This window comes from Rhinolophus hipposideros, assembly GCF_964194185.1.
Source record: "Rhinolophus hipposideros genome assembly, chromosome: 26".
Lineage (NCBI taxonomy): Eukaryota > Metazoa > Chordata > Mammalia > Chiroptera > Rhinolophidae > Rhinolophus > Rhinolophus hipposideros.
The window spans coordinates 14,246,374-14,272,226 of NC_138072.1; the positions used below are offsets into that span (position 1 = coordinate 14,246,374).

At 48.1% G+C, this 25,853-nt stretch overlaps 1 protein-coding gene across 1 annotated transcript in view; it reads right to left on the reverse strand.

Moving 5' to 3' along the window:
* Nucleotides 1-1,321: 1,321 nt before the first annotated feature.
* Nucleotides 1,322-25,853, reverse strand: part of PARP1 (poly(ADP-ribose) polymerase 1) — a 42,759-nt gene continuing 18,227 nt past the window's right edge. The window contains exons 7-23 of the mRNA XM_081039195.1: nucleotides 25,369-25,545; nucleotides 22,573-22,720; nucleotides 21,372-21,512; nucleotides 20,419-20,661; nucleotides 20,018-20,086; nucleotides 19,664-19,796; nucleotides 17,610-17,805; nucleotides 12,681-12,809; nucleotides 9,467-9,550; nucleotides 7,860-7,982; nucleotides 7,143-7,271; nucleotides 5,676-5,774; nucleotides 5,054-5,206; nucleotides 3,893-4,020; nucleotides 3,135-3,196; nucleotides 2,444-2,558; nucleotides 1,322-2,204 (exon numbers count right to left, since the gene is read on the reverse strand). Coding sequence (XP_080895321.1) covers nucleotides 2,123-2,204; nucleotides 2,444-2,558; nucleotides 3,135-3,196; nucleotides 3,893-4,020; nucleotides 5,054-5,206; nucleotides 5,676-5,774; nucleotides 7,143-7,271; nucleotides 7,860-7,982; nucleotides 9,467-9,550; nucleotides 12,681-12,809; nucleotides 17,610-17,805; nucleotides 19,664-19,796; nucleotides 20,018-20,086; nucleotides 20,419-20,661; nucleotides 21,372-21,512; nucleotides 22,573-22,720; nucleotides 25,369-25,545 — 2,211 coding nt within the window. The 3' untranslated portion in view covers nucleotides 1,322-2,122. The remainder of the gene's footprint in view (nucleotides 2,205-2,443; nucleotides 2,559-3,134; nucleotides 3,197-3,892; nucleotides 4,021-5,053; nucleotides 5,207-5,675; nucleotides 5,775-7,142; nucleotides 7,272-7,859; nucleotides 7,983-9,466; nucleotides 9,551-12,680; nucleotides 12,810-17,609; nucleotides 17,806-19,663; nucleotides 19,797-20,017; nucleotides 20,087-20,418; nucleotides 20,662-21,371; nucleotides 21,513-22,572; nucleotides 22,721-25,368; nucleotides 25,546-25,853) is intronic.

The following is a 25,853-nucleotide window of genomic DNA, read 5'->3' on the forward strand; positions in this document are numbered from 1 at the left end:
CATTGGTTAGCACTGGAGGGACGTGTGGTGCTTCTCTGGGGAGCGCATAAAACCAGGTGCATGGCTACCCTGCAGAACACTGTGGTCTGATATGTGAGCCGGGCTATTGCGTCCAAGGGCACTTCCAGGCACAGAGGCGGGAGGGCAGCACCTCTTCTCGGGCAGCCCACGGTTTCTGCGCTAAGTGGTTTTTAAATTTTAAAATCAACGGCACGCATTTCAGCAGCACCCTGACGTAGGACTTGAATTTTCTTGAAGAGAAGAAAGAAAACCGAACCATGACTACCGAAACGGGATAGGGTAGCGTCCCTCTTTTAGAAGGAAAATATGGAGTCAGAAATGTGAACCTCTCTTTAAGACAGAAATCAGTTTTGATTACAGGGAACCCATTAAGCAATCACTTCAACCTAAAAATACTTGGTTTCATCAGGTACTGTGAGGGTAATTGCCTTTCTTTGTGCCGATAAAAAAGGGCAAAGAACACAGAATATTCAGGACCCCAAGAGCCATACTGAATGAATGTCTGATCAGGAGAGAGGTCTCAGCTTAGAGGCTACGGATTCTCATCAAGGACACCGAAGGACGAGGACTCCACTGTGATCAAGTTGATCTGCTGCGTTTCTTTACCTGAAATCTAACCCTTCACTTGGGTTTGTATGGCCCTCAGTTTATTAGCAGCATGAAGTCACAAACAGCTTCAGGAGGACAGAGCCACCGTTCAGAAATTGCACCTGTTGCTATAATCACTTACGTGTAGCTTAAGTTGGAGGGAACCTGCGTGTTTTCTTCTTTCTGGTCTTGAATGATGCCTGTCCCTTGTCTCCTCACCAAACAACTCGGGAACTTTTGGGTTTCAGACCACAGCTCACTTTGCTGCCTTCTCTTGCCTGTGACCCTACCTTCTGGTCCACACTTTCTAATCTCCTTCTATAAAAGGCCCGAGATGCCCTAAGACACCACCTGGCTGTCAGGGAATTTAAATGGAAGCATGTAAGCATCCTTCTCAAAAACACGGCAGTGCTACGAACCAACGTGCTGTATGTGAACTACTAGTGTTGAACAGAACAATGTGCTGCCATGAGTTTCACACCACAGTGTATGTGAAAAACTGAAGTGGAGTGCCTTCCTATGTTTGGTGTTTGGCTTCCTGCCCCTCAGATGGGGCAATGCCCTGTCTGCGGCCTGGCACGTTCTGGGGTTTCATAGATACATGCACAACCAACCCCCTGTAGTCTCTGTGGACCCTGCACCATGAACATGAACCAGATCTGTGATCAGAATGAGACCAAGCACACAGCACACAAATACAGAAGCCGTATTAACTGAGAATTACTATTAGCTCGTAGGTATATTAGCGATATAGTTTTAATTTGGAAGACAAAACTGCTCATAGGAAAGTCGAGAATTTCAAATGCAACTTTTAATTTACTATACTACATATTCTGAGTTTCCACATTCAAATCTCTCTAGAAAAGGTAAGCGCCTTTTGTTAAGTATGAGGAATTTTTCATGTGCCTCCTCTTTCTGGTTTCCCCATACCCCTCACCAAAAAAACGAAAGAAAAAAAAGGGTGACAAAGGGTGACAAAAGGGCTATAAGGGTGACAAAGGCAAAATGAAAAAGAAAATCTAAATAGTATGAAATTAGTCTTTATTTTCACCTTAAAATAAATGCTTAACATTTTTCCAAAACCAAAACTAAAGATGAACACTTAGAAATAAGGGTAGGAGATTATTTTTTCCTTCCCTGGGGAAACCAGTAAGGCAGAAGTTCTAACATGGCTTGGTTCTTTTCATAGGACTAGTCTAAACAAAATAAAACAAAAACAAACCAATCTCTTCCCAACATTTCTTCTATTGTCAGTTGTATAATACCTACCAGGGTTAGGGCTGGCAGGAAAAAGAATCCCTGAATAACCCCCACCCCCAAATCAATAAAAACAGGATTTGAAAAGTTGGGAAAACTTGTTTAACGTGTGACTAAATGTTCAAATCTTTCTAGAGAGTCAGTGAAGGTACTATCCCTCGGCAACCCAGCTGAGGTCTCTGCCTGGTCAGTCAGTGAAAAGCACACCAGGCAGATTCATACCAGTCACTGGACCACGCCTCAGCCATGCCTCAGTTCACCACAGGGACGTCTTGAAGTTGAATTTCAGCTTCAGCAGATACTTCAGATTTACCTGAGCAATATCGTAGACAATGTACCTGGAAGGAAAGTGTGTTAAGGAGCCAATGGTTTCGTGACGGAGTGTGTGGGCCACCCCCAAGCGGGCTTCTACAGGTGGGGCGCCCGCTCTCTCACCCAGTAAAGGGAAAGAAACACTCTTTGTGAGTCCCAGTACAGGACAGGCCAGTCCGCCCCAGGTCACTGGCTGCACAGAAGTGACTCTACAGCCCCAGAACGCCCCCCCCCCCACTCACACAGCCCATTCGTGAAAGGATACTCGTTATACAGCAGACAAGTGTCGTTTATACCAGAAGAAATACCAGTCCCGAGAGGAACCTCTACACCATCCAGAGTAACACTAGCTGAAGGGTCAGGGGTGGTTTTGCCCAAACCTACAAAACAGAAGGCACGAGTGAGATAAGCTGTGAGAACAGACGCTGAAAATGTTCCGGGGTGATGAGATCCACTTATGTTAGGTCTGTGTATTCATTTGAAGGACGTATGAGTTCCACACACTACCCTTCTTCCAGATATAAAACTAGGCTGTAAATCAAATTCCCAGGGCACCAGCCTTAACTGATTTTAATAAGACCAGTAGACCCCCCCACCCCAGGATCGCATTTCTGCTGAGCAGACTTTCAAAGCGGGCTCCTAACTCATCAGGTGCTATGAGCTCCAGCAATGCAAGCTGCTCTGGGTGCCACTGGGTCCCGAGAGGTCCCTCAGTGCTAGAGCTGAGTCAGGTGAAAACCCAATGCCAATGCACCTGGTTACTGGTGCCCAAACCGATACTCTCCCACAGCATTTGTGACACTAGCTGTAGCCAGAGGTAACGTGGTTTTTAAATAGACCTCCCGCGCAGTTGAACAGCTGGCTGCAGGAATACAGCCTTTGGGGACAGAGTGGACCCCCTACCCTGTGCTATCCAGGGGGTCTCGGGCTGTGGGAGCAGCTCTGGCACACGTTACCTTTGACACTGTGCTTGCCCTTGGGTAACTTGCTGATGTGTGAGGCGTGCTTCAGTTCATACCTATTCAAGAGAGGACAGTCTCAGAAGGGCCTCCAGGGACACGAGGCTCCCAAGCCAACAGCCCGATTCTCGTAACAAGGTCAAGTGAGAGGACGAGCCCATTGTCACTGCTGGGATTTCCCTCCCATTCTGGCTGCAGACACTGAAGGTGCGGTTCTTTCTGCACAGCGTGTGTCAACGATCGCTGCTGGGGGCCGCTTTCAAGGAAAGGTCCTGTCTAAGGGCTGCGGCTAGCTGCTCTGGAAGTTTCTGTCTTCAGGTCTATTACCAACCCTGCATCTTGGGTTGCAGTTGACAGGACTCAATCAAAGCTGACCAATCAGATTTTCTCTGTGGGGTACTTGGAACTGGGATTGAGACTCCGATTCGATATGAGTTGGCCTCAAACAGACAATCTAAACATCAGCAGGGGAGGGGGGGCTATCCTTTATGCAAGTCAACCTCTCTGCTTCCCAGTCCCCAGAAACAATGGGCTGCATGTCCCCATCCTTGGGTTTGGTGAGGTGGTCCTGTGTCTTCCTCGTTCACTTAACCTGAATTGGTTTCTGCTACCCACCACCTAACCGATGGGTCCTGTAATTGTGGAGGGCAATTTCCGGGGTCCCTTCCCAGCCAATGAGAGTCCTCCTCCCTACAGCTTACTTACCCCTTCCATCCCCACCAAATGCCACCAGCCCTGAAGCCAGGCGCACTCACATGTTCCCGAGGGCAACTTCTCCCAACAGGATTAAGCCTATTGGGTCTCCCTGAGATGTGTGGCAGTAGTTGGCACTCTTGGAAACCATGTCAGCGAAATAGATCCCTTTACCAAACATGTAGCCTGTCTGGAGAGTTGGAAAAGGAACATTTGGAAACCTTCTAACAGGAAGTTAGTAGCACTACCTGCTTACCAAGGGCCGACGGTGAGCCAGGCACCAAGATAAGTGCTGCAACAGCCACTTCCAATTCTCACAACACCCCTGGCAGGGCCACCGAGGCCTGAGCTCCTAGCCAGGCTATTCAGATTTCAGGTCTGCTGGGTATCCAGGGGCCACAAGAAGTACTTAATCTCTCTGGACTCCCCTTTCTCCTTCGCTGAACTGGGGAAAAGAACCTTATAGGGTGCTGTGAAAATTAAATGAATTCACAAACGCTACTCAAACTAGTTCCTGGCACACGTAAACACCCAATAAAAGTGGGCTATATTTTTATTACCTTTTGTAAATGAAACACGAGCTTCAGAGAGGTTAGATCACTTGCTGAGTCGTGTGCTACTCCTGCACAGCACTAACCGGTCATGAAACCTCTTCCCTTCCACTTTTTACAATCGTAACATGAAAAGCTTGGAAGACCACCTCTAAGTTCCTGTCCCCTGGTCACTTCTGGAGTCCAGCAGGTGACGTAACAACCCGTCGTGTCTGGACAGGGCTTTCCTCACTTATGACCGTATTTTCCTGAGGGAGACACGAGCTCACCCGGCTGGGAAGTGGTAGAGGCAGGTGGGAACTCAGCTTGGCCTGTGGCCCAAGTCTATTCTTTGCCTGTCAACACCCCAATTAGCATTCACGGAACCATATACTCATTTCACTTCTTTTGTTCCAGAAACTAAGCTCGATACATGAGCAGCCATACCACTGACAGTTTGGGTCAGGAGAATGAGGGTGAGAACACCAGCTGGGGGCTGTGCTGAGGGCCTGGGGAGGAACGTGCGGCGACAGCCACCTGTCAGCCATAGCTGAGCCCACACCTATGTCTTTAAACAAGTCCCCTCATTCACTGCGGCACATGCCCTTCTCACCTACGTGTCTAAAGCTTGTAATGGAGCCAAGTGCAGAGACAGGTACTGCCCACCCTGCCCTCCCCAGGCCAGGCACCTACCACAGGTGCTTCAGGTGGGGCAATCCGGAGACCCTGGGACAGGATTCCAGCAAAGTTGGTGGTCCGGGAGCCATGCCACAGCAACCTTCGGTTATGCAGCTGCTTGAACGGCTTGTAGCGCTGGCTCTCCCCTTCACGCTCTATCTTAAAGATCTGGTCAGAGTATTGGGTCAAGGAGAGACGAAAGAAGCCACTTGTTATTCTAGTTAAGACACAGGAGAAGTGACCACTTGTCCCCAGAGCTAGGAAACTTAACAGATGTACGAGCATGTGAGGTGTTTCAATTAGGGATGGAGCAACTTGACTACTCAAGGGCCCATCTAGCAAAGACTAGCGTCTAAAAGGAATACTCCGTGCAGCCAGTACACCCCTGAGGCACTGTTTGGGATCTCTGATAATATTTTCTGATTGTAAAACCAGGTTTTAGGGTAGGAAATTTTTTAAAAAACAGAATAAAAAGCTACACCCCAAATCATGAAACTACTCATTTTTCTGCTCAAAGAAACGACTCACTTCCACTGCCTATTTCAAGCAAAGTAAATTGGTCTTTTCTACCCAGGTTGGAGGAATGGCAGGAAGAGCCGGCAGGACTTAAGGGGACAGAGGGAGATGAGACTCTTACCTCGATGACTTTCAAGTCATATGCATTGTGTGTGGACGCATGAGTATTCTTAACATATTTCCTGATGATCTCAGCTTCCTCGGAGTCTCTGTCCACCACCTAGGAGAAGGGTATCTGGGCATTAGAGCAAGGAAGACCCAGGAGAGCCACACAGAGGTGGAAAGAACAGGCAAAGGCTCAGCTGACGCACAGATCATACCACGGCCTTCGTAGAAGCTTCGCTGGGACCAAGAGCCTGGGCCCCACACCCCAGAGCTGGGGAGAGCTCGGGCCAGCAGTCCCACTTCCTTGGGATATCAGGCAAGCTAGAAATCTGGGGCTCACTGTGAATGGGGAGCCTCCAGAACAAGGAGCTGGCCTCCAGGGAACAGTTCAATGGAGTTAGAGCAGGCAGGCCAGGAGACGCCCCACAGCCAAGATTTGCAATCAAAAGTGACGAAGGTCGGATCAACTGTAGGCGTTTTGAGGGTGGGGATGAAGGCTCCATCTCACGTGGCTTAGAGCATCTGCCCTCTGTCCACTGTTAATGTAACTGCTGTTAAACAAGCATGAGTGTGTCACGGGAAAGGCTGTGTGTGCCCTGGTATTTTCATCCTCTTACTCCAAGTTCAGAAAATCCAGGAATTCTGCTCTCCCTCACAGCCTCTTAATTAAAAGGCTTCAGAACTACACATGGAGAGAATAACAACCTCTTCACAAAGAACCAGTCCCACAATATTCCCATCTCAGCTGCCCCAGGGGCAAAACAAGTGACAAAATGTCTTCCTCTGCTGGGACCCTCAGATCTATGCTTCCTCACGAGTAAGGAGCAAGGGCTTTTTTTTAGTGATGTCACCACCACCCCAGGCTGGCCAGGCCCTCGTGGACCTGAGCCCTGTAACCCGACAGGGACGGACACAGTGGCCAATGGTGAGGCACATGCGCGATGAGACCAAGCTCAAGGTCAAGGCAAGCTAGGAGCCAGGGTAAAAATTCTTCCTCCGTTTGGCTTAAGCCGGGTGATTTCTGTCTGAGTCTCCAACATACTCGAATTGAAGGATTGTGAGCCAACACGGCCACTTCAACAGGAGAATACATTGTATTTTTATTAAAGCTGCCATCAGGCATTTCCACTTCTGAAATGGGATACCAGGAACGACCTTCTAGGGTTCATATCGCAACAGTCTTTGAAAACAGACATTAAGGAAAAAGACCTTTCTGTAATGCCCCTCAAAAAGCAGTTGTCTACACCAAACCGAGGCACTGTCTTGGAAGTCCCCTCACAAACCAGATGCTCCTTTACCGGTGAAAGGCTCTGTGGTTCTCAAAGGACCACCAGCAGCAAGGTCTGGGACTTGACAGAAAGGCCATTTTGGGCCCCAGCAGTCTGTCTCTGGAAGCTCTCCAGGAGGCCCTGGCACACACTCGAGTCTGGGGCCCCAGCTCGTGGGGTACGTGGTTAGGCTGCTCGGAAAGGGCGGCCGTTACCTTGATGTCAGTTTTGAGCTTCTCATAGTTGACATCAATGGGGTCCTTGGTGCTGTCATCAGACCCACCCCTGAGCAGACTGTAGGCCACCTCGATGTCCAGTAGGTTGTCCAGCATCTCCACCTTGGCCTGAGGGACAAAGACAAACCTTGAGTTAGGTACCAAGGTGAGGAGAAAAGACTCACTATCTTGGCACAGAAAACCTCCATGTAGATGACGGCCCAAACGGCCAGTGAAGGGGGGGACCTCCCAGCTGACCGGGGACAGCCCATCATCCACTGTTCAGAGCCAGCACTCCTGAGGATTTCTTGGATGCTAGGAGGGCTCGCTCCCTGGGGCAGGGGAAAGGTGGATGCCGTGGGGCTGTGGTTAAGACCCACCTTTCCTATCGCACACACTAGTGATAGGTGGGGACCTATCGCTGGCTCCCCTGTGAGGCAGGGAGGGAAACCAGGGAGGAAAACACTGCAAGGAGAGACTCTTTTCCCCAGACCAATGAGGTAGGAGCAAGGAAGGAAAATCCATCTGTTCTGCCGGAGGTCTGTCGCCACCAACACGGGTGGAAACCCTTCAAAACGAGGGCACGGAGGGGGCCCTCCCAGCACTGGTCCTGGCCCTCAGGGACCACGACGTGGAGGGGGGCAGTCACAGGGGGCAACAGCCCGACTGGCACCCGAGCCCTGCACACCCAGGCTCCCTCCTGGGTCCGCGTGCTACCTGCACACTGTCCGTGTTGTTCAGGAGCGGAGGCTTCTTCATCCCAAAGTCGTGGGGGATCAGGGTGTAGAAGCGATTTGAGAGATCCAGGATCTGGGACTCACTGCTGCCCTGGGACACCGCCTTTAGGGGAGGGGACAGGGAACACAGGCTGAAGCAGCGACTCGGAGCCCCCAGCACTTGGCCGGGCTTTCTCCTCTAGAAGGTGGGTGCTGCAGCAGAGTCCCAAGGGAGCCGCGTGCACGAGCCGTGAAATGCAGGTGAATTTCCAAGAAGACCACTTTCCTGTTGGTGTCATGTCACCCTGCAGTGGCGGGATCCCAACCCTCAAACTGAAGGGCTCAGCACACAATCAGCTTCCCATAAACAATTTCATTTGTACCAAGGTGTGTAGTTACAGAGATATGAACCCCCCGCAACTATGCATAATGTTATTTGTAGCATCTAGATGGTAGGCTCATGGGAATTGTAAAATTCTTCCAACTTTTTGTATGTTTGAAAATTTTTCATAATAAAATGTTAAAAGGGAAACAAACCAATTGCTATGACATTCAGCTTGGCCCCGTTCATCCACTGAACTCCATCTTTAAGGCAGGGAACTCTCTTATTGCACATGGAGGTCCAGGTGGCCAGACACTCCCCTTCCTGCCACAATGCCAGTCAGTGCTCCATTTGCAAAAGGTGCTCAACAAATGCAGAGATGGAGGAGCTGGGCCACAGGATACTGCACATTTGGCAGGTATCCCAGGTCACCAAGGATGGTTGAGGGGCAGTAAGTTGGCACACCGTGGCCCGAAGCCCCAAGTCTGCTGCCCACTGGGACACTGGCTTCTCCAAGTCATAAAACTTGCGCAGTCTGCTCTGTGCAATGGGTGAGGCCACTGTCCCAGCCCTTCCACGTGGGGATTCTGGAACAGCAAAGAGCTTGGGCTGAGGAAAGCCCTTCACGCCTCAGCCAGCAGGTAATGTGAAAAGAGGTCACTGCTGGGACCAGCTCTCAGTGGAGTAACTGCTACATTTCTTCTCCAGCATCAGTTAGAATGTCCACTTTCGCGGCCCCACTTCAGTTTCCTTTGTGCTTTTCTTCTTTCACAAGCCACGCCTGCACCCCGTCACCAAGTACAAGAAGAACCCTCCAGGGCAAAGCTTGAAGGCTCCGGGGATGGGGGGACCTTGGCAGTAAGCTGAGCGAACGTGTTGAACGAACATGAAAGGAAGTCAGACATTACTTAAGCTTTCTATTTGATGACCTCCTAGTAACTGCAAAAATAATTTCCACCTCACTCTTAGGGAACACAAAATAAAATCAGAGCATTTTTATGAGGTAGGAGAACCAAATTCCTCACCAAGTTTGTAGGGAGTTTATTACATACCTGATCATTGAAAACAATGCTAATTCATTAGTTTTGTGACCATCTTTTCGCAAGAGGCTTGTCACCTTCACTTGTCATACTTGTTGAACTGAAAACACTCTAAATCATGAATTGTGGCTCAGTATGTCTATTGAGTTAACCTTCAGTAAACGCACTGCCACACCCCCGCGATGAGGTCGGCTCGGGTCCCACCAGGCGGCAGCTGGGACAGAGCAGGGTCAGCTCCTCGCTTACCTGCTGGACCTCACTGAGGATGGAGTACGCGGCCTGGATCTGCCTTTTGCTCAGCTTCCCCAAAGGCATCTTCTGGAGGTCAATCTGAGGAGACAGGGGTTTCCCCTTTGAAAGCCAGACACTGCGCAGTGTGACGACGGAAGCACTGGACTGAGGACCCCCTCGGCATGCTGGGCCCCTGACGGGAACAGTCAGAAAGCTGCCTGGTCTTCCTGGGGAGATGCAGTCACCCAACTCCACAGACTTTGCAGCCTCGTCCCCACTGCAGGGGCCGAGTCTGTGAGAGAAGATTCTCGATCACTTCATACACCGCAGGGATAAGCCAACCAGGGACCTCCCAGCCCGGCGTTCTGTGTGAAATAGTGCTGTACTTCTAGAAGACATAGCATAATCCCCACCTAATTCCAAAGTGAAGATGGGGTTGAACTCAGGTGGCCTTTTCTGGGGTCTCAGCCAAGGCAGTTCCCAGATGGAAAACAAGAACCATGAAGTGGCGAAATTTTTCTTTAGAAGAACACGCTCCCAAACATACATATTTATACCAGGTTAATAACGTCCCTATCAAATCAGTCACTCCAAAAGGGTAAACATTTGTTCCAGTACTACTGCTACCGCTTACAACACTTTGGCAACTACCATCAAGAGAGGTGATAAGCTGGAGTGGAAAAAAGCATGAGATTCGTGGCAAGAAGGCCTGCTCATCACTTACACTGGGGCATCCACTTCTCAGCCGTGGGTTCCCATCTGTAAAACGAGGCCATCTTTCTCAAAACGCACGAGGCCCTTCGAGAGTGACCCTGCCTGCACTGCTCGCTTGGCCCCCTCACCCGTCCGTGTACCAGCGGAGCACAAGCCCTGCAGCCGGAGTTGCTGTCTCCAGGGCTATTCCCAATGGACCGTTCTGAGCTCCAGGTCCGAGACTACACATTACACATCTTTGTATCCCCAGCACCTGCAGCGCCTGGAACAAAGATGGAGCTGAACAGGCATGTGAGAAATGGGACCACCCTGGTGATTAAATTAAATCAGCTGGAAAGCGCTCATAGTTCAGCAGGCACCAATCAGGGCTCAGCAGCAAGAACATCTGGTAAGAACGACAAGCCGTGGCACGCATACACCTGTTTCCTCAGTACTATCCATCCTGAGAGGAGATCTGGTTTCTGGGAGGGGTTACACAGTTGGAGCTAACGCTGGGGAAGAAGGGGTAATCTATTTCGAATCAAGAACAAGGCAGGATAAAACAGAACAGAGACTGTGAGTGTGAATTATACATTGGCTCTGAAAGCAATTCTAAAGCAGGCACTCCAAAAGCTGTTTTGACCGAACGTGACCAGAGTGAGAGCTGGCACTCTGCAGGGAGCACTATTCCTGTTCCCTAGGCTGTGGGCTATGTCATTTGGCATTTACTTTAAAAAGACCGGGTCTCTCTAACCTGCACCCTCAAAATGCACACGCATGCCCCAAGAGCAAGAGCGCTGAACCAACACGAGCCGCCCCCTCTCCCGGAAGACAAACTCCAGGTACAGACAGGCCTCCTGACTGGGGAACAGGGCAGCAGATCCACAGAAGCTTAGTTTAGGGAGAAAGTGAGAAGTGGGAGAGACACCTGGGAGTCCAGAAGCCACACTGCAGCAAAAGGAAGCTTCCAGGGCCATTGCCCAGGGTCTGGATGCAGCAACCCCCCACCCCTCAGCACCACGAGGCTGGCTCTCGGTTCAGGAGTCACCGCATCACAGGGAGTGCCCAGGTTCCCCTGCTGGGCGTAAAGCTCCTGGGGTTACCATAGTTACTAGCCACCTGTCCCCCCCATCCCCACGTGGACCCCGTTAGCCTGGAAGCAGGCATCCCACTTCCCACGCTGCCTTCCAGCCTGTCTCAGCAGCAGAGCCCCAATCCTTTTCTCCCATGAAACTAGTTACTTGTCTGAGTAAAAAATATGACATCAAAACGTCATTTCACAGAAACAGACTTGGGTCTGGTAAGAGCTGAGAACTAAAAGCCATTAGAAAAATTAGAGTATAAGAAACTGGAAATGACACGTGGGACACTTCTTTTAAAACATGAACAAAATGGACCCCCCTCTCCAACACATTTCTCTCCCTCTTCCTCCTGTGCCCACATTCTTGGTGAGCCCATCCGTAAGTTGTTCAAACTAGTCAGATCCTCCCGAGAGAAGTCACATTCGTATCTGTTTGAACAAGAAGACGCACAAGCCCAGGCCATTTTCAAAAGGGATGTCACTCAACATGGCCCTGTACCAACAGCTGGGCTCCAGGCTGAGCTCCAGATGGAAACACAGGGAGGAGGAGGAGGCGGCTGCCAGGGATTTATCCCACCCAGGCTTGTTCCTGGTGCCCCCCCGAAGGCTGGCCGGTAGCTTCCTGGAAGAACCTGGGAAGCAGCAGGGAGGGCGGAATGGCCAAGCTCCCTCCACGACTCTTGCCCTCTCCCGGTCCCTGCTGGTCAGAGCAGCCTGAAGCTTCTGGGCAGTGGGGCTGGGGAAGAAGGGAGGGTGCGTATGCCAGACATCAGCAGCCTGGACCAAGTCTGCTCTGAAGGCCCTTGGTCAGCAGTTAAAAGCCTGACGCCAGGGGCTGCAAGAACAGGGCGCTTCTGCACTCATCGTCCACGGGAAGAGGGGAGACTGCTGCAGAACACATGGGGACTGCTGGGCCGCAGCCGCAGCCCCCACCATTCTGCCCTGGGCAGGACGAGCGGCACGGGCCCCACCACTGTCACCCCCACCTCACCCAGCCCTGTGCCTAACGTCTTCTTAAAAACAGCTGGCATGAATTTCACATGATGAAGCAAGTGTCAGACGTTCTCTGCCCTTCTGTCAATGCTGTTTGCAGCTGTCCTTAATGGAAGTGGCTTACGTCCTAGACTTCCCAGGACAACTCTGGCTGGCCCATTCGGCGGGGCCACAAAAGCAGCACACGTATAGACCCTATCATGGCAACAGAGGGAAAAGTGCAAGGAGGACTGGGGGCACAGGGGCCCGCGCTCCTCCACACACCCTACATTTCACAGCAAGTCCTCTGACCTTTGGCAGAAGAGCAAGCACCCCAGGCCCGAGCTCGCCTGCATCTGGCTCAAGCTGCCGAACACCTGGACATGCCGACACCCAGCAGGAGCAGCCGCCGAGCTAGACCCCAGCTCAGCTCTCCTGTCAACCCAGCGAGTGCCCACACAGAGAACAATCAAGTGCAATGACCTCATACTCCACCATGGCTTTCTTCATACTTTCCACATCAAAGATCATCTTGATGAGGTTCTGCACCGGCTTGGGGAGCCTGGACTTGGTGCCAGGGTTTACTGTCAGCTTCTTGACCGCCTCTTCATCCTTCAGGGAAAAAGACAGTCAGTCAGAGACCCAACTAAGCAACCCAAAGTGGTCGTGGGGTTTGGGCTGTAGGTAAAGGACAGAGGATGGAGTGCCACCAGCGCAAAGGCTGAGATCAATCAACAAACTACGGGCGGCGGCTGCCAGAGAAGAATGTGAGTTTGCAGAGGGATCACACACTTCCTGTGCCCCCAAGACTCTTATTCCAGCCGCCACTGCAGCACCCAGCTCCGCAAAGGCTGACCTCTAGCCATCACAATCCCTTAGGCCCTCCCTTCCTACCCATCGCCCCCTACCCTGGGGTTGTGGGTACCCTCCTGGGAATCTGCCCAGTGACTATTCGTGCCCACATGGGAAGTGCTAGGCAGCTATGAGGGCAAACCTTGGACCGAGGGTACCCTGGACAAATTCTGTCCCCTTCTCTTGCACTGCCTCACCCCAGGGCCAATTTGGTGAACGACTAAGTTCATGTAGCCTTCTCGACAATCCCAAAGGATCAGGCACCTGACAGCATTAAAGTGCAGCCCAGCAGTAACCGTCCATCTGCTTCTTAACACCCCCCACCTCAGCCGCACTCCCTGGAATTGTAAATCCTAATAAACTACTAGCACAAGACTCGACCCCTGCTATGTGGACAACAGCCAGGCTAAGTCAAGACTGCACTGGACTGGAAATGCCTTAACTCTCGCCACTTTTGAACCCCAGGAGGGCAGGTACTGTGCTCGATCACAGTGTCCTTTGCAACTAGTAGTGTTTGGTGTTTGCTTCTGGTGACGGTAACCGGCAGTGTGCTTTGACCCTGGGATCTGCCGGGCTTAGCCAAGCTGCAGAGAGGAACGTGTGCTGTGTCAGTGCTCATGGCTTCTCTTCCCAACGTCACAGTGGATCTACTCTTAACATTGAAACACTGTATCTTAAATGCATTCTTATCCTTAGCTGGTTATAATTTCACCGGAGAGCAAACTATTCATGTGTCCAAAAGCCTTATATTTAAATGCGCACATGCTGTGACTCTGTAACTCCACCTTTAATGGTAATAATCAGAGATATATTTATATGTATACCAGCACTGTTATGTCAAATACCTGGAAGTCATCTAAATCCCTAATTGGGGGGAGGGGCGGGGAGTTGGGTATTGTTTGGTAAATCACAAATTATGGCCACCCCACAGCCTTAAGAAATGATGCCCTCATGCAGTTTAACATAGCAGCCACTGGTTTTGAAATGTGGTCAGTCTAAATGGAGATGTGCTGGAAGGGTTAAAAATACACCAGATTTCAAAGATTTAGTTTAAAAAAAAAAAAGTAAAATATTTCAGTAATTTTGTTGATATGGACCACATGTTGAAATGCTAATATTTTGGATATACTGGGTTAAATAAATTACTAGCATTCATGTCATTGTTTCTTTTGCTTTTTAAAATGCAGCTACTAAAATATTTTAAATTGCATATAGTGGTTGCATATTTTGTTTGGACAGCATGGCTCTAGAAATGCTCCTTGTAGATTAAAGCAAAACACAGGCAGGTGGTCACAACACAGTATGGAAATAAAGATTCTAATTTTATAGTGGGGAAAGTACCTGCAAAATGCAAGAAAACTGGGAAAGGCATATACCATGATTTTAACTGGATTAATTCTGGGCAATTTTTATTTTATTTTATTTTTATTTTTTATTTTTTTATTTTTTTAAAGATTTTTTATTGGGGAAGGGGAACAGGACTTTATTGGGGAGCAATGTGTACTTCCAGGACTTTTTTCCAAGTCAAGTTGTTGTCCTTTCAATCTTAGTTGTGGAGGGTGCCGTTCAGCTTCAAGTTGTTGTCCTTTCAGTCTTAGTTGTGGAGGGTGCAGCTCAGCTCCAGGTGCAGTTGCCAGTTGCTAGTTGCAGGGGGTGCAGCCCACTGAAGGAATTGAACCAGCAACCTTGTGGTTGAGAGCGCACTGGCCCATGTGGGAATCGAACTGGTGGCCTTAGGAGTTAGGAGCACGGAGCTCTAACCACCTGAGCCACCAGGCCGGCCCCCAATTTTTATTTGTTGAGCCTTGTTTTTCTCAAAATGTTCTCAAACGTTTTTGAAATGGGAGAACTCAGGAGGGGGCACTGCTACATCAGCTGTCTAACCCAGAAGTCCAAAGTCTCAACCTCAACATTACAAGAGAGTAAAACTGTTTTTCATGGTGAGAGCTTATGACACTCTATAACTAGAGAATTCTCCCTTTAAGACATGCTAGCCTTCAAAGATGTGGAATTAAAACCTGTACCGAACTACAAGTCTCTTTCCTTTTGGAAAATGAATGTTTTACCCCGATTATAAAGGTAACGGGTTTTCATATAAAAATAAGGCAAGCATTTTGTCATAACAAATGGCCATAAAAATATCAGCCAAAAGACAACTAAAGACTGTCTGGTAATATACACAGGGAGACTTTTTTTCCATTTGGGACATTACTTTTTCATTTTGTTGATGGCTTCCTTTCCTGTGCAGACAGGGCACAGATTTTAGTCCAAATTATTATTTCCTAAAATCTTTATTATACATATTTGATACGTCTTTTGGAGAAAAAATTAATATAAGACCTGGTCTTATAGTAAAATAAGACTTACATATAACTTATAGTAAAATAAGACCAAGTCTTATATTAATTTTTGCTCCAAAAGAGGCATTAGAGCTGATTGTCCGGCTAGGTCTTATTTTTGGGGAAACAGGGTAGGTACATGAAAAAAATGATCCAACATGACGAATCATTAGGGAAATACAAATCAAAACCACAATGAGTATCACCTTACACCTGTTAGAATGGCTATTATCAAAAAGATAAGTGGGGCCAGCCCAGTGGCGCAGGTGGTTAGAGCTCCATGCTCCTAACTCCGAAGGCTGCCGGTTCGATTCCCACATGGGCCAGTGGGCTCTCAACCACAATGTTGCCAGTTCAATTCCTCGAGTCCCCGGGATGGTGGGCAGTGCCCCCTGCAACTAAGATTGAACATGGCACCTTGAGCTGAGCTGCCACTGAGCTCCTGGATGGCTCAGTTGGTTGGAGCACATCCTCTCAACCACAAGGTTGCTAATTTGACTCCTGCAGAGGATGGTGGGCTGCGCCCCTTGCAACTAGCAACGGCAACTGAACCTGGAGCTGAGCTGCGCCCTCCACAACTAAGACTGAAAGGACAACTTGACTTGGAAAAAAGTCCTGGAAGTACACACTGTTCCCCAATAAAGTCCTGTTCCTCTTCCCCAATAAAATCTTAAAAAAAAAAAAAAAAATGACAAGTGATAACAAGTGTTGGTGAGGACGTGGAGAAAAGGGAACCCGTGAACATTGATAGGAGTGTAAATTGGTGCAGCAGCTACTACAGAAAAAAGTATGGGGAGGTTCCTCAAAATTAGAAGAACTACCTTATATCCCTGCAATTCCACTTCTGGGTATTTGTCTGAAGAAAATGGAAACACTAATTCATAAAGATATAGACACCCCCATTTCACTGCAGCATTATATTCAATAGCCAAGACATGGAAACAACGTTAAGTGCCCACTGATGGATGAATGGGTAAAGAACATGTGATACACACACAGGAATATTATTCAGCCATAAAAAGAATGAAATCTTGCCATTTTCAACAACATAAACGGACCTTGAGGGCATTATGCTAAGTGAAATAACTCAGAGAAAGACAACTACTGCATAATCTCACTTATACATGGAATCTAAAAAACCCACAAAACCAAAAGATACCAAGAAAAAACCCCCTATCACCCTAAAACAAGCCCAGAGACAGCAGAGACTGGTGGTTGCCAAAGGTGGGAAGTAGGGGGTGAGATGGGCAAAATGAGTGACGCAGCTCAAAAGGTATAAACATGCAGTTATGAAATAAGTAAGCCATGAGGATTATGTACAGCATGGTGACTACAGTTAATAGTACCATATTGTATATCTGAAAGTTGCTGAGAGGAGATCTTAAAAATTTTCATCATAAGAAAACAAATTTCTGTAACTATGTGTGGTGATGGATGTTACTTGACTTAAAGTGATGATTTTGCCAAGTATGTACAAATATCGAATGATTACACTGTATACTAAAAATAAAATGGCATGTATCAATTAGACCTCAATAATAACAAACAAAACTGTGACCTAGCAGAACATGTTAAGTCACTGTGATTCCATCTTGTGACCCACCAGGTCACACTGAGCCACGATGAAACATAGGTTCAGATAAGAAGCCTTATCTGGATTCTATGAATTACTCCCTGTTGGGTTTAAGGAGCAACTTCAAAGTCTTAAAAATGCTAATACATCAAGGGTACCTCTCCCACTTCATGATGTGGATCTTATTTGTGAAGGGTGCTGGATTTTATTAAATGACTTTTCTGTGTCTAGTAGGATGATCGTGTGGCTTTTGGCTTTTATTCTGTTCATATATTACACTGATTGATTTTTAAATATTGAACCAACCTTGCATTCCTGGGAGAAATCCTGCTCAGTTGTGATGTATAGTCCGTATGTGTGGATAGACTCTGTTAGCATTTTGTATTTATATTCATAGGGATATTGGTCTTTAGTTTTCCTGTGATGTCTTTGTCTGGTTTTGGTATCAGGGTGATACTGGTCTCATATGAGTCGGGAAGTGTTGCTTCTTCTAGTTTTTTTGGAAGAGTCTGTGAAGGACTTGTATCATCTTTAAACATTTGGCAACATTCACCAGGGATGCCATCTGACCCATGGCATGTTTTTTAAAGAACATGGTGTCCCTTCCTTTTACTAGAACTAGATGGTGTGAGAGCATTAAGTGATTACCTGGCCGTAGTCAATCTCCAGGGGGTAGAACTTCTTGGGATACTTTGTGAAGTTTTCGGAGTGCCAGGCGTTCCCAGTTTTCTCTTCATATAACTTCATAAAGTGCTCAATGGCATCTTCCTTGGACGGCATCTGCTCCAGTTTGTTACCACCAATCACCGTGCCCACGCGACCCCAGGACCTGAATATCCAATACCTATTGGCAGGGGAAGGAGCATCAGATATAAATTTGTGGGTCAGCTGGCCCCGTTTCAGGATTAGTTTCCCTTCCCTGCCATTCCATTTGGGTGAGAAAAAAATTTCAAACACCCCAAAATGATGGTGATTGACACAGAGGAACAAAAGGAATTGATACTACAATTACAATTATTACTTTAAAGTAATTAAAGAATGCCTTTCGAATCGTATTGGCAAATGGACTACAAAAAGTGCCAAAGAACTTTTTGAAGTTTGGACCTGGGAACCAAGCTTGAGGAGCAAATCCTGGGGCCTATACACCTTTACATAAAAACACCTCATTCTGCTCCTGAAAAAAATAAGCAAGTATCATTTGAAAGTCATGTGTTTAAGGAGTTGCAACCATTAATGACATACCTAAAGATAATAAAGAGTTTTTGGTTCGGATTAGAAGGTAAGATGTGATGAAATAGGAGGGGGTGGGATAGTGACATGCACCTTAGCCACCTTCAGACCCAGACTATCATTTGTTTCCATCTCAATTTAGGGTACACATGATGGGTACCCTAATTACTGTGCTGCCTGGCTTTGAGTAAGTTAATTTTTCTTAGTGGAAGTAATGGGTAAGTTAAATTTTATATCACAGTAAGTATACATATATCAGAAACCCAACTACAAGACTTGTATGCAAAACCAGAGTTCAAAGAAAATTTGGGGTTTCCTGCTATTTTCTTGGTCTGTTGCCCAGAAGCATACAAAATCATTCTCTGCTGGGGTTTCTACCTGGAAATGTTTGGAAGACACCACATGGACCTATCCTGAAAAATATTTTCTGATCCTAATAGCCCACACTACCCTTTCACTTTAAAAACCAATAAATCTAGGCCACCAGAAAAATGCACATATCTACAATCATCAGTAAAATATCTTTTTTGATGGTGGTGGAAAATTTTTATCCTTATTGCCTGTCATTTAAGAGACTATGACGCTGCATACTTCTACAAAACCCCTATTCCTTCTCCTGCAATATAATATACATCTAGCTTAGGAAAGGTGTACTTTACAAGAAACCATCTTCTGACTTTCAAATCTCTGACAAAAGTAGCTAATAAACAAAATGACAGCTAAAATTTATTTCTTCAGAAATTTTAAGTAGCCAACCAGATACTTTGTAGTCTTTTAGGGTCACCAAAGATGCACACTTTTTAAATGAACGGTTTGGTGAAAAGATGAAGAGATGTAAGAGCGTGATTTCATGACCATGCTCCAAACTGAGGCTAGCTTTGATTTACCAGGTGTTGACTTTAGTTCCCTGGAGCTACCATTATCACAGGGGTTTGCCTTTCAACCAATAAAGCTCTTTGGAACCCCTGGAGTTCCAATGGGTAATTGACTTCACAGTACTAAAAATGAAAAGGTAGAGTTTAGCATATGAAAGTAATTAAAAAACAAAAGTGTTTTCACCACTAGAATTCAGTAAGAGTTCCTTCCACACACCTTTCCGCCGCCGACTCCCAGCCAAAAGCAAACCCAAACATCTGGAGTAACTAGGGAGTTTGAAGTAACATTAAAGAGTCAATTCAGTTCTTGCCAGACTATTTGCTTCACAAGTTTAAAAACATGCAAAGGTTATCAGATAACCTATAATCTTCAAGTGGCTACACGAGAGTTGGGAGATTATGTGACACAGTAGGAGGGAGGCTGTCTGGGGGTGATGGTGTCTTCCCTCTCTCACGAAGCGCCTTGCTATACCCTGTGTTCTTTCGAGGAGACTGAATCCCCCAGACACTGGAAAGACATGGGTTTCATGAGGCTGACAGCATGGCACAAACACGTCTGCACCCTTCACGGGACACAAACCCTTCCTTTGAACACACCTGCTTTCTTTGTCACCCTCCAGGAGCTGCAGCTTGTAGTAAGAGTTGGTGCCTTTAACGATGTCCACCAGGCCTAGGGTGGCGCTGAAGACCTTCCCGCCTTTTTCCAGGACGTGTGCAGAGTGTTCCAGACCTGTCACGAGGGGCAAGGGGTAGGAGTCCGCTGGCCCACTGTCCACACCTGCTTGGCTACCCTAACACCACCTTTGGGAAGTTCTCCACAAGACGTGTGTGTAGGGACGGGGAGCTTGAGAGGAGACATAAGGGCTAAGGTGGGCCCCACTCCCACACAATTTCCTAATTAGCTGGAGTGAACGCGGCCCCACTCGGCTCACATTCTTCCACTTTGCTTACCACAGTCGGGATCAACCGCAGCTCCTCCTTTAAGAGTTAACTTCATTCTCTTTTCAGATTTGTTGATTCCTTGGAAGGAAACAGAAAAATGTGAGCATTAAATTAAAACTAAATTAGAAAGGGGCAGGTAGAAGGCATGGCAAGTGGGTCACATGTATTTGCATCATATGCGAGCATGGCACCTATGTGCTGCCTACCACCAGCCCAAAGCACCTGCCATTCTGTGCCCAGGGAGAACAAGATGAGAAAATTGGTCTCGGCAGCATTCAACAGACCATTTCAGGGACACAAGGGGCGAGGCTCTGCATAGGCCAACGCAGCTGCCTGGGACAGGCCACAGCCTATGGCAGAACGGGGCCGCTGGCTCTTGAACCCCAGGGACGGACAGCTCAGGGCCTCACCTTCCTCCTTGACTGGGCCCTTGCTCTTTTTGGAGACCACAGCCCCTGACTTTCCTTTTGGGGCCACAACTTCCACAGGCTCCGCCTTCACCTCGGCACCCCAAGGGGACAAGATATGGGCCGAGAGCAATTCCTGAAGGCTTTTGGTTGAGGCGGTGACATCCTGGATGAAATCCTCAGACACAACTCGAATGTTGCTTTCTTTTACTTCTTCCATCTTTTTGTTCATCTTTTCTAACTCCTCTGTTCAAATCAGGAAGAAGAAAAGCTAAATAAGTTTAAAACTAAAGTCAAATCTCAAATTACTAGAGTCGTATGTACTAAGTACTTCCCAAATCTTCAGCACCCACGGCTCTCCTTTCCTTCCAAATCTAGTGTTCTTAGAGTATTTCAACAATCGTCTGATCAGCAACTTCCCCTTTCTCAAAGGTATGATGAGTTAGGGCCACCTTCTCCAGATCATTTTATAGAATGAGACGCCAAAAGGCATTCCACAGAAAAGGGCCCTGAAGTCAAGTACATATGGGAAGTGCAATATACTATTTCTCTGGTATTGGAAACTTAGTATATTGGTCGCCAGCACAATAAACCTGCAAAGAAACCAATTTCCCTTTGTTTAACTGCATTTTCCAAACATACTTAAGCTGTGAACTTTTGTTTTGGCAGCAAACCCGCTGACATCTTATGGGAGAGCACTGGGGGATGAGAGTGGCAGCCTAGTCTTTGGCGGGGAACAGAAGACACGTGCATATGTGTACTCCACAACAGAGCGGCAACACAAGGTACCAATCTGGCTTCCCTTCATACAGAACAGAGCAATGCTGCTGACAAGAGGCACGTATTCTGAGTGCCATCTGTGTGTCACTGTGGTAAGCACTTCACCTCATCTAACCCTCCTGACAACAGCAGGGGACCAAGCGTCCCCTCTGGAGCACAGATCCGATTAGACTCACTTCTGGTACTGATGCACAGGGAGGCCTTGGTGACCGTCCCTGTCAACTTCCCCCCGAGTTTCTCGATCGTGGCCTTTACTTCGTCCTTGTTCCGGGAGAGCTTCCCAAGAGTCAGGATCTTCATGTTGGACAGTGGCTTATCTGGGATGGGAGAGCAGAACCGTGAGGCAGGGCTGCTCGCCAGGCAGGGGGAGAGAGGTCAGGGAGCCGGGCAGCAAGCTCCCAGGGCAAAGCCTGAGCAGGCTGCAGGGCCCCTGGCCAGCCTCAGCAGCCCTCTTTCCTCAGCTTCTCCTGGGGGAAATCCATGAATACAGAAGTAAAAGACTAGTGGGAATGCAGAGGACACGACAGCAAACTGCCACCTAAGAACCTGCAACTGTACTCATCTCCAGGTATGGAGAGGCTGTATTTGGGGATGAGGGATCCGGAAGGATGGCGGTGGGATGGGAAGCAAAGGGGTTGGTCACGGGAGCTCCCAACTACTTTTCTTCTCCTCCTCCTATCTCACATCTAAAAGCAAGCTGCAAGTTCTTATGCAATACTTGTTCATTAACCCCATTGAACAGATTAGACTTGTCCACAGTTACTCAAAGCTTTGATCACAATGAGCTGAGACAACTGACTCTAGGTAAAGAGAAGAGCCTGGCATTGCAGGTGTCCAGCACTGACCCCAGGCCAGAAAGTGCTGGAGCAGGGGTACACCTTCTGTTTGTGGCTGATGGGAATGGAGTGCTGATGACACATTCCTGGAACAACAGATGCCGTAGGGAGGAGTCCTGTAAGCCCTCCCCGTGTCTGAGGAAACAAAGGCAGTGGGGTCTCTTCTCCTGACAAACACAAATTGATCTCATTGTCTTTTCTGGTGTGGAGTATTTCTCACTAATACTGATCAGTAACTTCCTCTGCTGGCAATATATGCAAGAGACCCCAGCATCCCATCAGGCTCAGGGTGGCTGATGGGTGCACAGCTGCCCAGAGGCAGGAAGCTGAGACCTGACAGATGCTCGGTGCAGTGAGCAGGTACACTGAATGCCAGTCCAGGTGAAGGCTGCCTACAACTGGCCTTTCTTTGGAGCCCCCCTCCCAACCTCCTGGGGGCAGTGGGGCAGGGCTTCCCCACAGGATCAGCAACAGAGAACTCAGAAGGATACCGTTTCCCCTAAGAACAGGGCCCCCGCCCACCCCGGCCCTGGAGCTCTACCTGGTGGGGCAGAGGAGTTCACAGCAGCGGGCACAGAGGCTGTGGAGGGCGGCGGTGCTGCCGCCACTGGGGCGCTGGTCTCGGGGGGGAATATACGCTCCTGCTTTTTGACCTTCAATTTCTTGAGGTAAGAGATTTCTCGGAATTCCTAAAGAATTTAAGTTTCAGTTAAGAAACCACTTCTCTCTTGAAATATAACCACCTGATAGAGCAAAGGGGAGTTCTCTTAACCAAATTACAGTATCTTTTTTCTTCTTACAATAAAGAATAACATAACAAAATGGGAGGCTTCTAGTGCGAAATATAGTATTATTGCGGATATAGTACTTCTAGCACTTCTACATTTATAATAGAGCTCATACTGTGGACGCTTTAAGAAAAACATGTTCTTTACAAAAAATATCAGTTGACCATCCGGTCAGGAAGCCACTGTTGGACCCTGACTACCACCTCTGGGCCTCATTCTCGAGTCGTTCCCCTCAACAGTCAATAGGCCTTTCTGGGGTCCCATGCCCATTTCATGACCAAAAGCCGCGCCCAAGGCTGTGCACACTGGGAGAGAGATTATTACGCAAAAGGAAATTAGGGCAATTCCTTTGTAGAAGGGAACATGGATGCAGAGGGCCCAGCCCCAGTCATAGTTCACCTTCATCCCAGGGGATTTACAATGGCTTATGCTCTAAGCGGTCACTCAATAAACGCCAAAGACAGTAGACTGCCCCACCCCCCTTCGTGGTTTTGCTTTCTAAGCTTTCATTTACTCATGGTCAACCTCGGTCCAAAAAGATTAGGACAATTTCGGTCCAAAAAGATTAGGACAATTCAAGATGAAACAATTCGTAGGCAAATTGCACGCCATTCTGAGTAGGGTGATGAAATTCCTCACTGCCCCGTCAGGACGCGAACCACCCCTTGGCCCAGTGTCTCCATGCTGTCTATGCTACCTGCCCACCAGTCAATGCATAGCCGACTCAGTTCTCAGGTAGAATGTCATGGTATTGCAGTGCCTTTGCTTAAGTAACCCGACTTCACTTGTACAGGGTTCAGTGCTAGACGATTTCAGACGTCCGCTAGGGTATCTCCTGCAAATTAGGGGGGACTACTGTACACGAAATTCAGGGATTACCATGGCTCCTATGCACCCAAGTCTTCATCCAATCACGAAACAGCCCTCCCCTACTATATCCATATTCAGTGAGTGCCCATTGGGTAAAAGGGGCAACAGACTGTGCCAACATATGCTGAGCACCTAACCTGTGCCACACATCAGTGAGGTTAAAAATGACCGTTACTGCCCTTGAAAAAGAAATTCAACCTTGACTGAAAGCCAGCCGTAGAAAGGCAAACTTTAGTTCAGGAGCTAAGTTCTAAACCAGAGGCGTGCTCAGGTGATGCAAGACTGGGAACACCGGGAGGGCTCCCTGGAGGCAGTGACCTAAGTCGGGTAGGAGCCGAAAAAGCAGGGGGCTGTCTAGGCAAAGACATTTGACTTATATATCACGGTTTGCTGGGAATCAATCCCAGGTAGTTAGTTCCCTGTTGCTGGGAGTGTAAGGAATGTGTGCACGCGTGCACGTGTGTGGTGGGACTGGTGACGAGAAAATGGGTGGCAGAGAGGCCACAGAAGGCCAACACAGCCAGATCACGGAGGGCTTTGGGTGGGGTGGGGAAGGTTTCAAGCTAAGGAGCTGACCTTGACTCTGGGGGCCAAACCACAGGGGGGCAGCGCTCACTGCATGAGGTCTGCAAATCCATCAGTTTGCAGTGGCAGCGAGCACGCTGTTGACTGAAAAAAATGTCTTACAAATGCAGATACCCTTGAAAATGCTCCTTTAAAATTACAGACAGATGCTGTGCAAACTATTTTGTATATAGAGTACAAAATAGTTCATATTACCTACTATCTTATTATTTTCTTAATCAAAGATAGAAGGGAAACAAATACCACAAAAAGGTCTAACATTTGCATATGCAGAAAAACTGGGAAAGCACTCCTATAGGAAATGGGGAAAAAAATCACTGTAAGATTTTAAGGATGAAGTGACAAGGCCAAATTCGTTTTACAGCAATCACTCAAGAAAACGTATGGAGAAAAGACTGGAAGGACAGTAATTATGGTAGTGAACAGAGGAGGCAGCAATCGAATGAACAGGGCAGGAGGGCCGGCAGTGGAATGGAGTTCAGACCTGGATGCTGAGTTTAGCAGTGGCCATGGGACACTCAAGTAATAATTACTGAATACTTATTCCCACGTGCCACTGTTCCAAATGCTCACCCCCAGGAGTAAGCACAGGGAAAGAGAGCGTGATGGAAATCAAACCCCCAATCCTGGTCGGTGACAGCCACGACTCCACCCCAGGCAGCTGGTACCAGCTCAAGCGGAGTCTGAGGGCACTGGTGGAGTCCCTCTAGCAGCCAGCCAGCCAGTGCCCAAAGGCACTGCCAGCCCCCACCAGCACAGTTCCATTACAAAAGAGACCAACGATAGGAAAGACTTAAACTCTGGACCCAGGGTGAATAAGGCAAGGAAATATCCGTAAGAAGAACTCCATCGTAAAGGCAGGAATTATCCATTTATGCACTAGTATGTCCCTGTGCTGAGAACGGTGTCTGGCACAGAGGAAGCAGATAAACAGAAATAAAAATAACTCATGGTCTTTGCAGCAATAGATTTTACACCAATTGGACAAACCCGTACCTCCAGTTAGAAATGCGTTGGTTCTGTACCTGGTTTGCAAACATATGCAGCCAATAATACAATTCGACATTCTGATGATGAGGAGCCTCCCCCCTTACCTTTGGGGTCACCCACTCCTTCCGGTTGGGGGTCTGTGTCTTGACCATACACTTGGTCCAGGCAGTGATGTCCCCAGTACAGTAATAAGCATCACTCTTGAAGACCAGCTGGCCAGAGCATTCCTCACAAGGCTGGAGGGCACCAAACACTATGCCATCAGCTACACGGTCCAAGATCTGAAGGCAGTGAAGAAACACATCAGAAGAGGGCGCGGCTGCAGGGAAGGACGTTACCAATGTGGGCTGAAGCCACTGCGGACTTCGCTCACTGACACAGAAGCGAGGGCTCGCCCTGAGGCTCTCTAACACCCCCAGCAGCTGAGTTCTAGTCAGAGCTTAGATTTCTGTACTTTTGATGCCACATGTGTTCCTGCAGCTCCCCTTTCCCTCAGTGATTTAGAAATAAAGGGAGAGCCAGAGCACCCACCGTTTCTGCACAAGCACAGCGCCAACCACTGCTCCAGAGATAGACGGCAGGGCAAGGC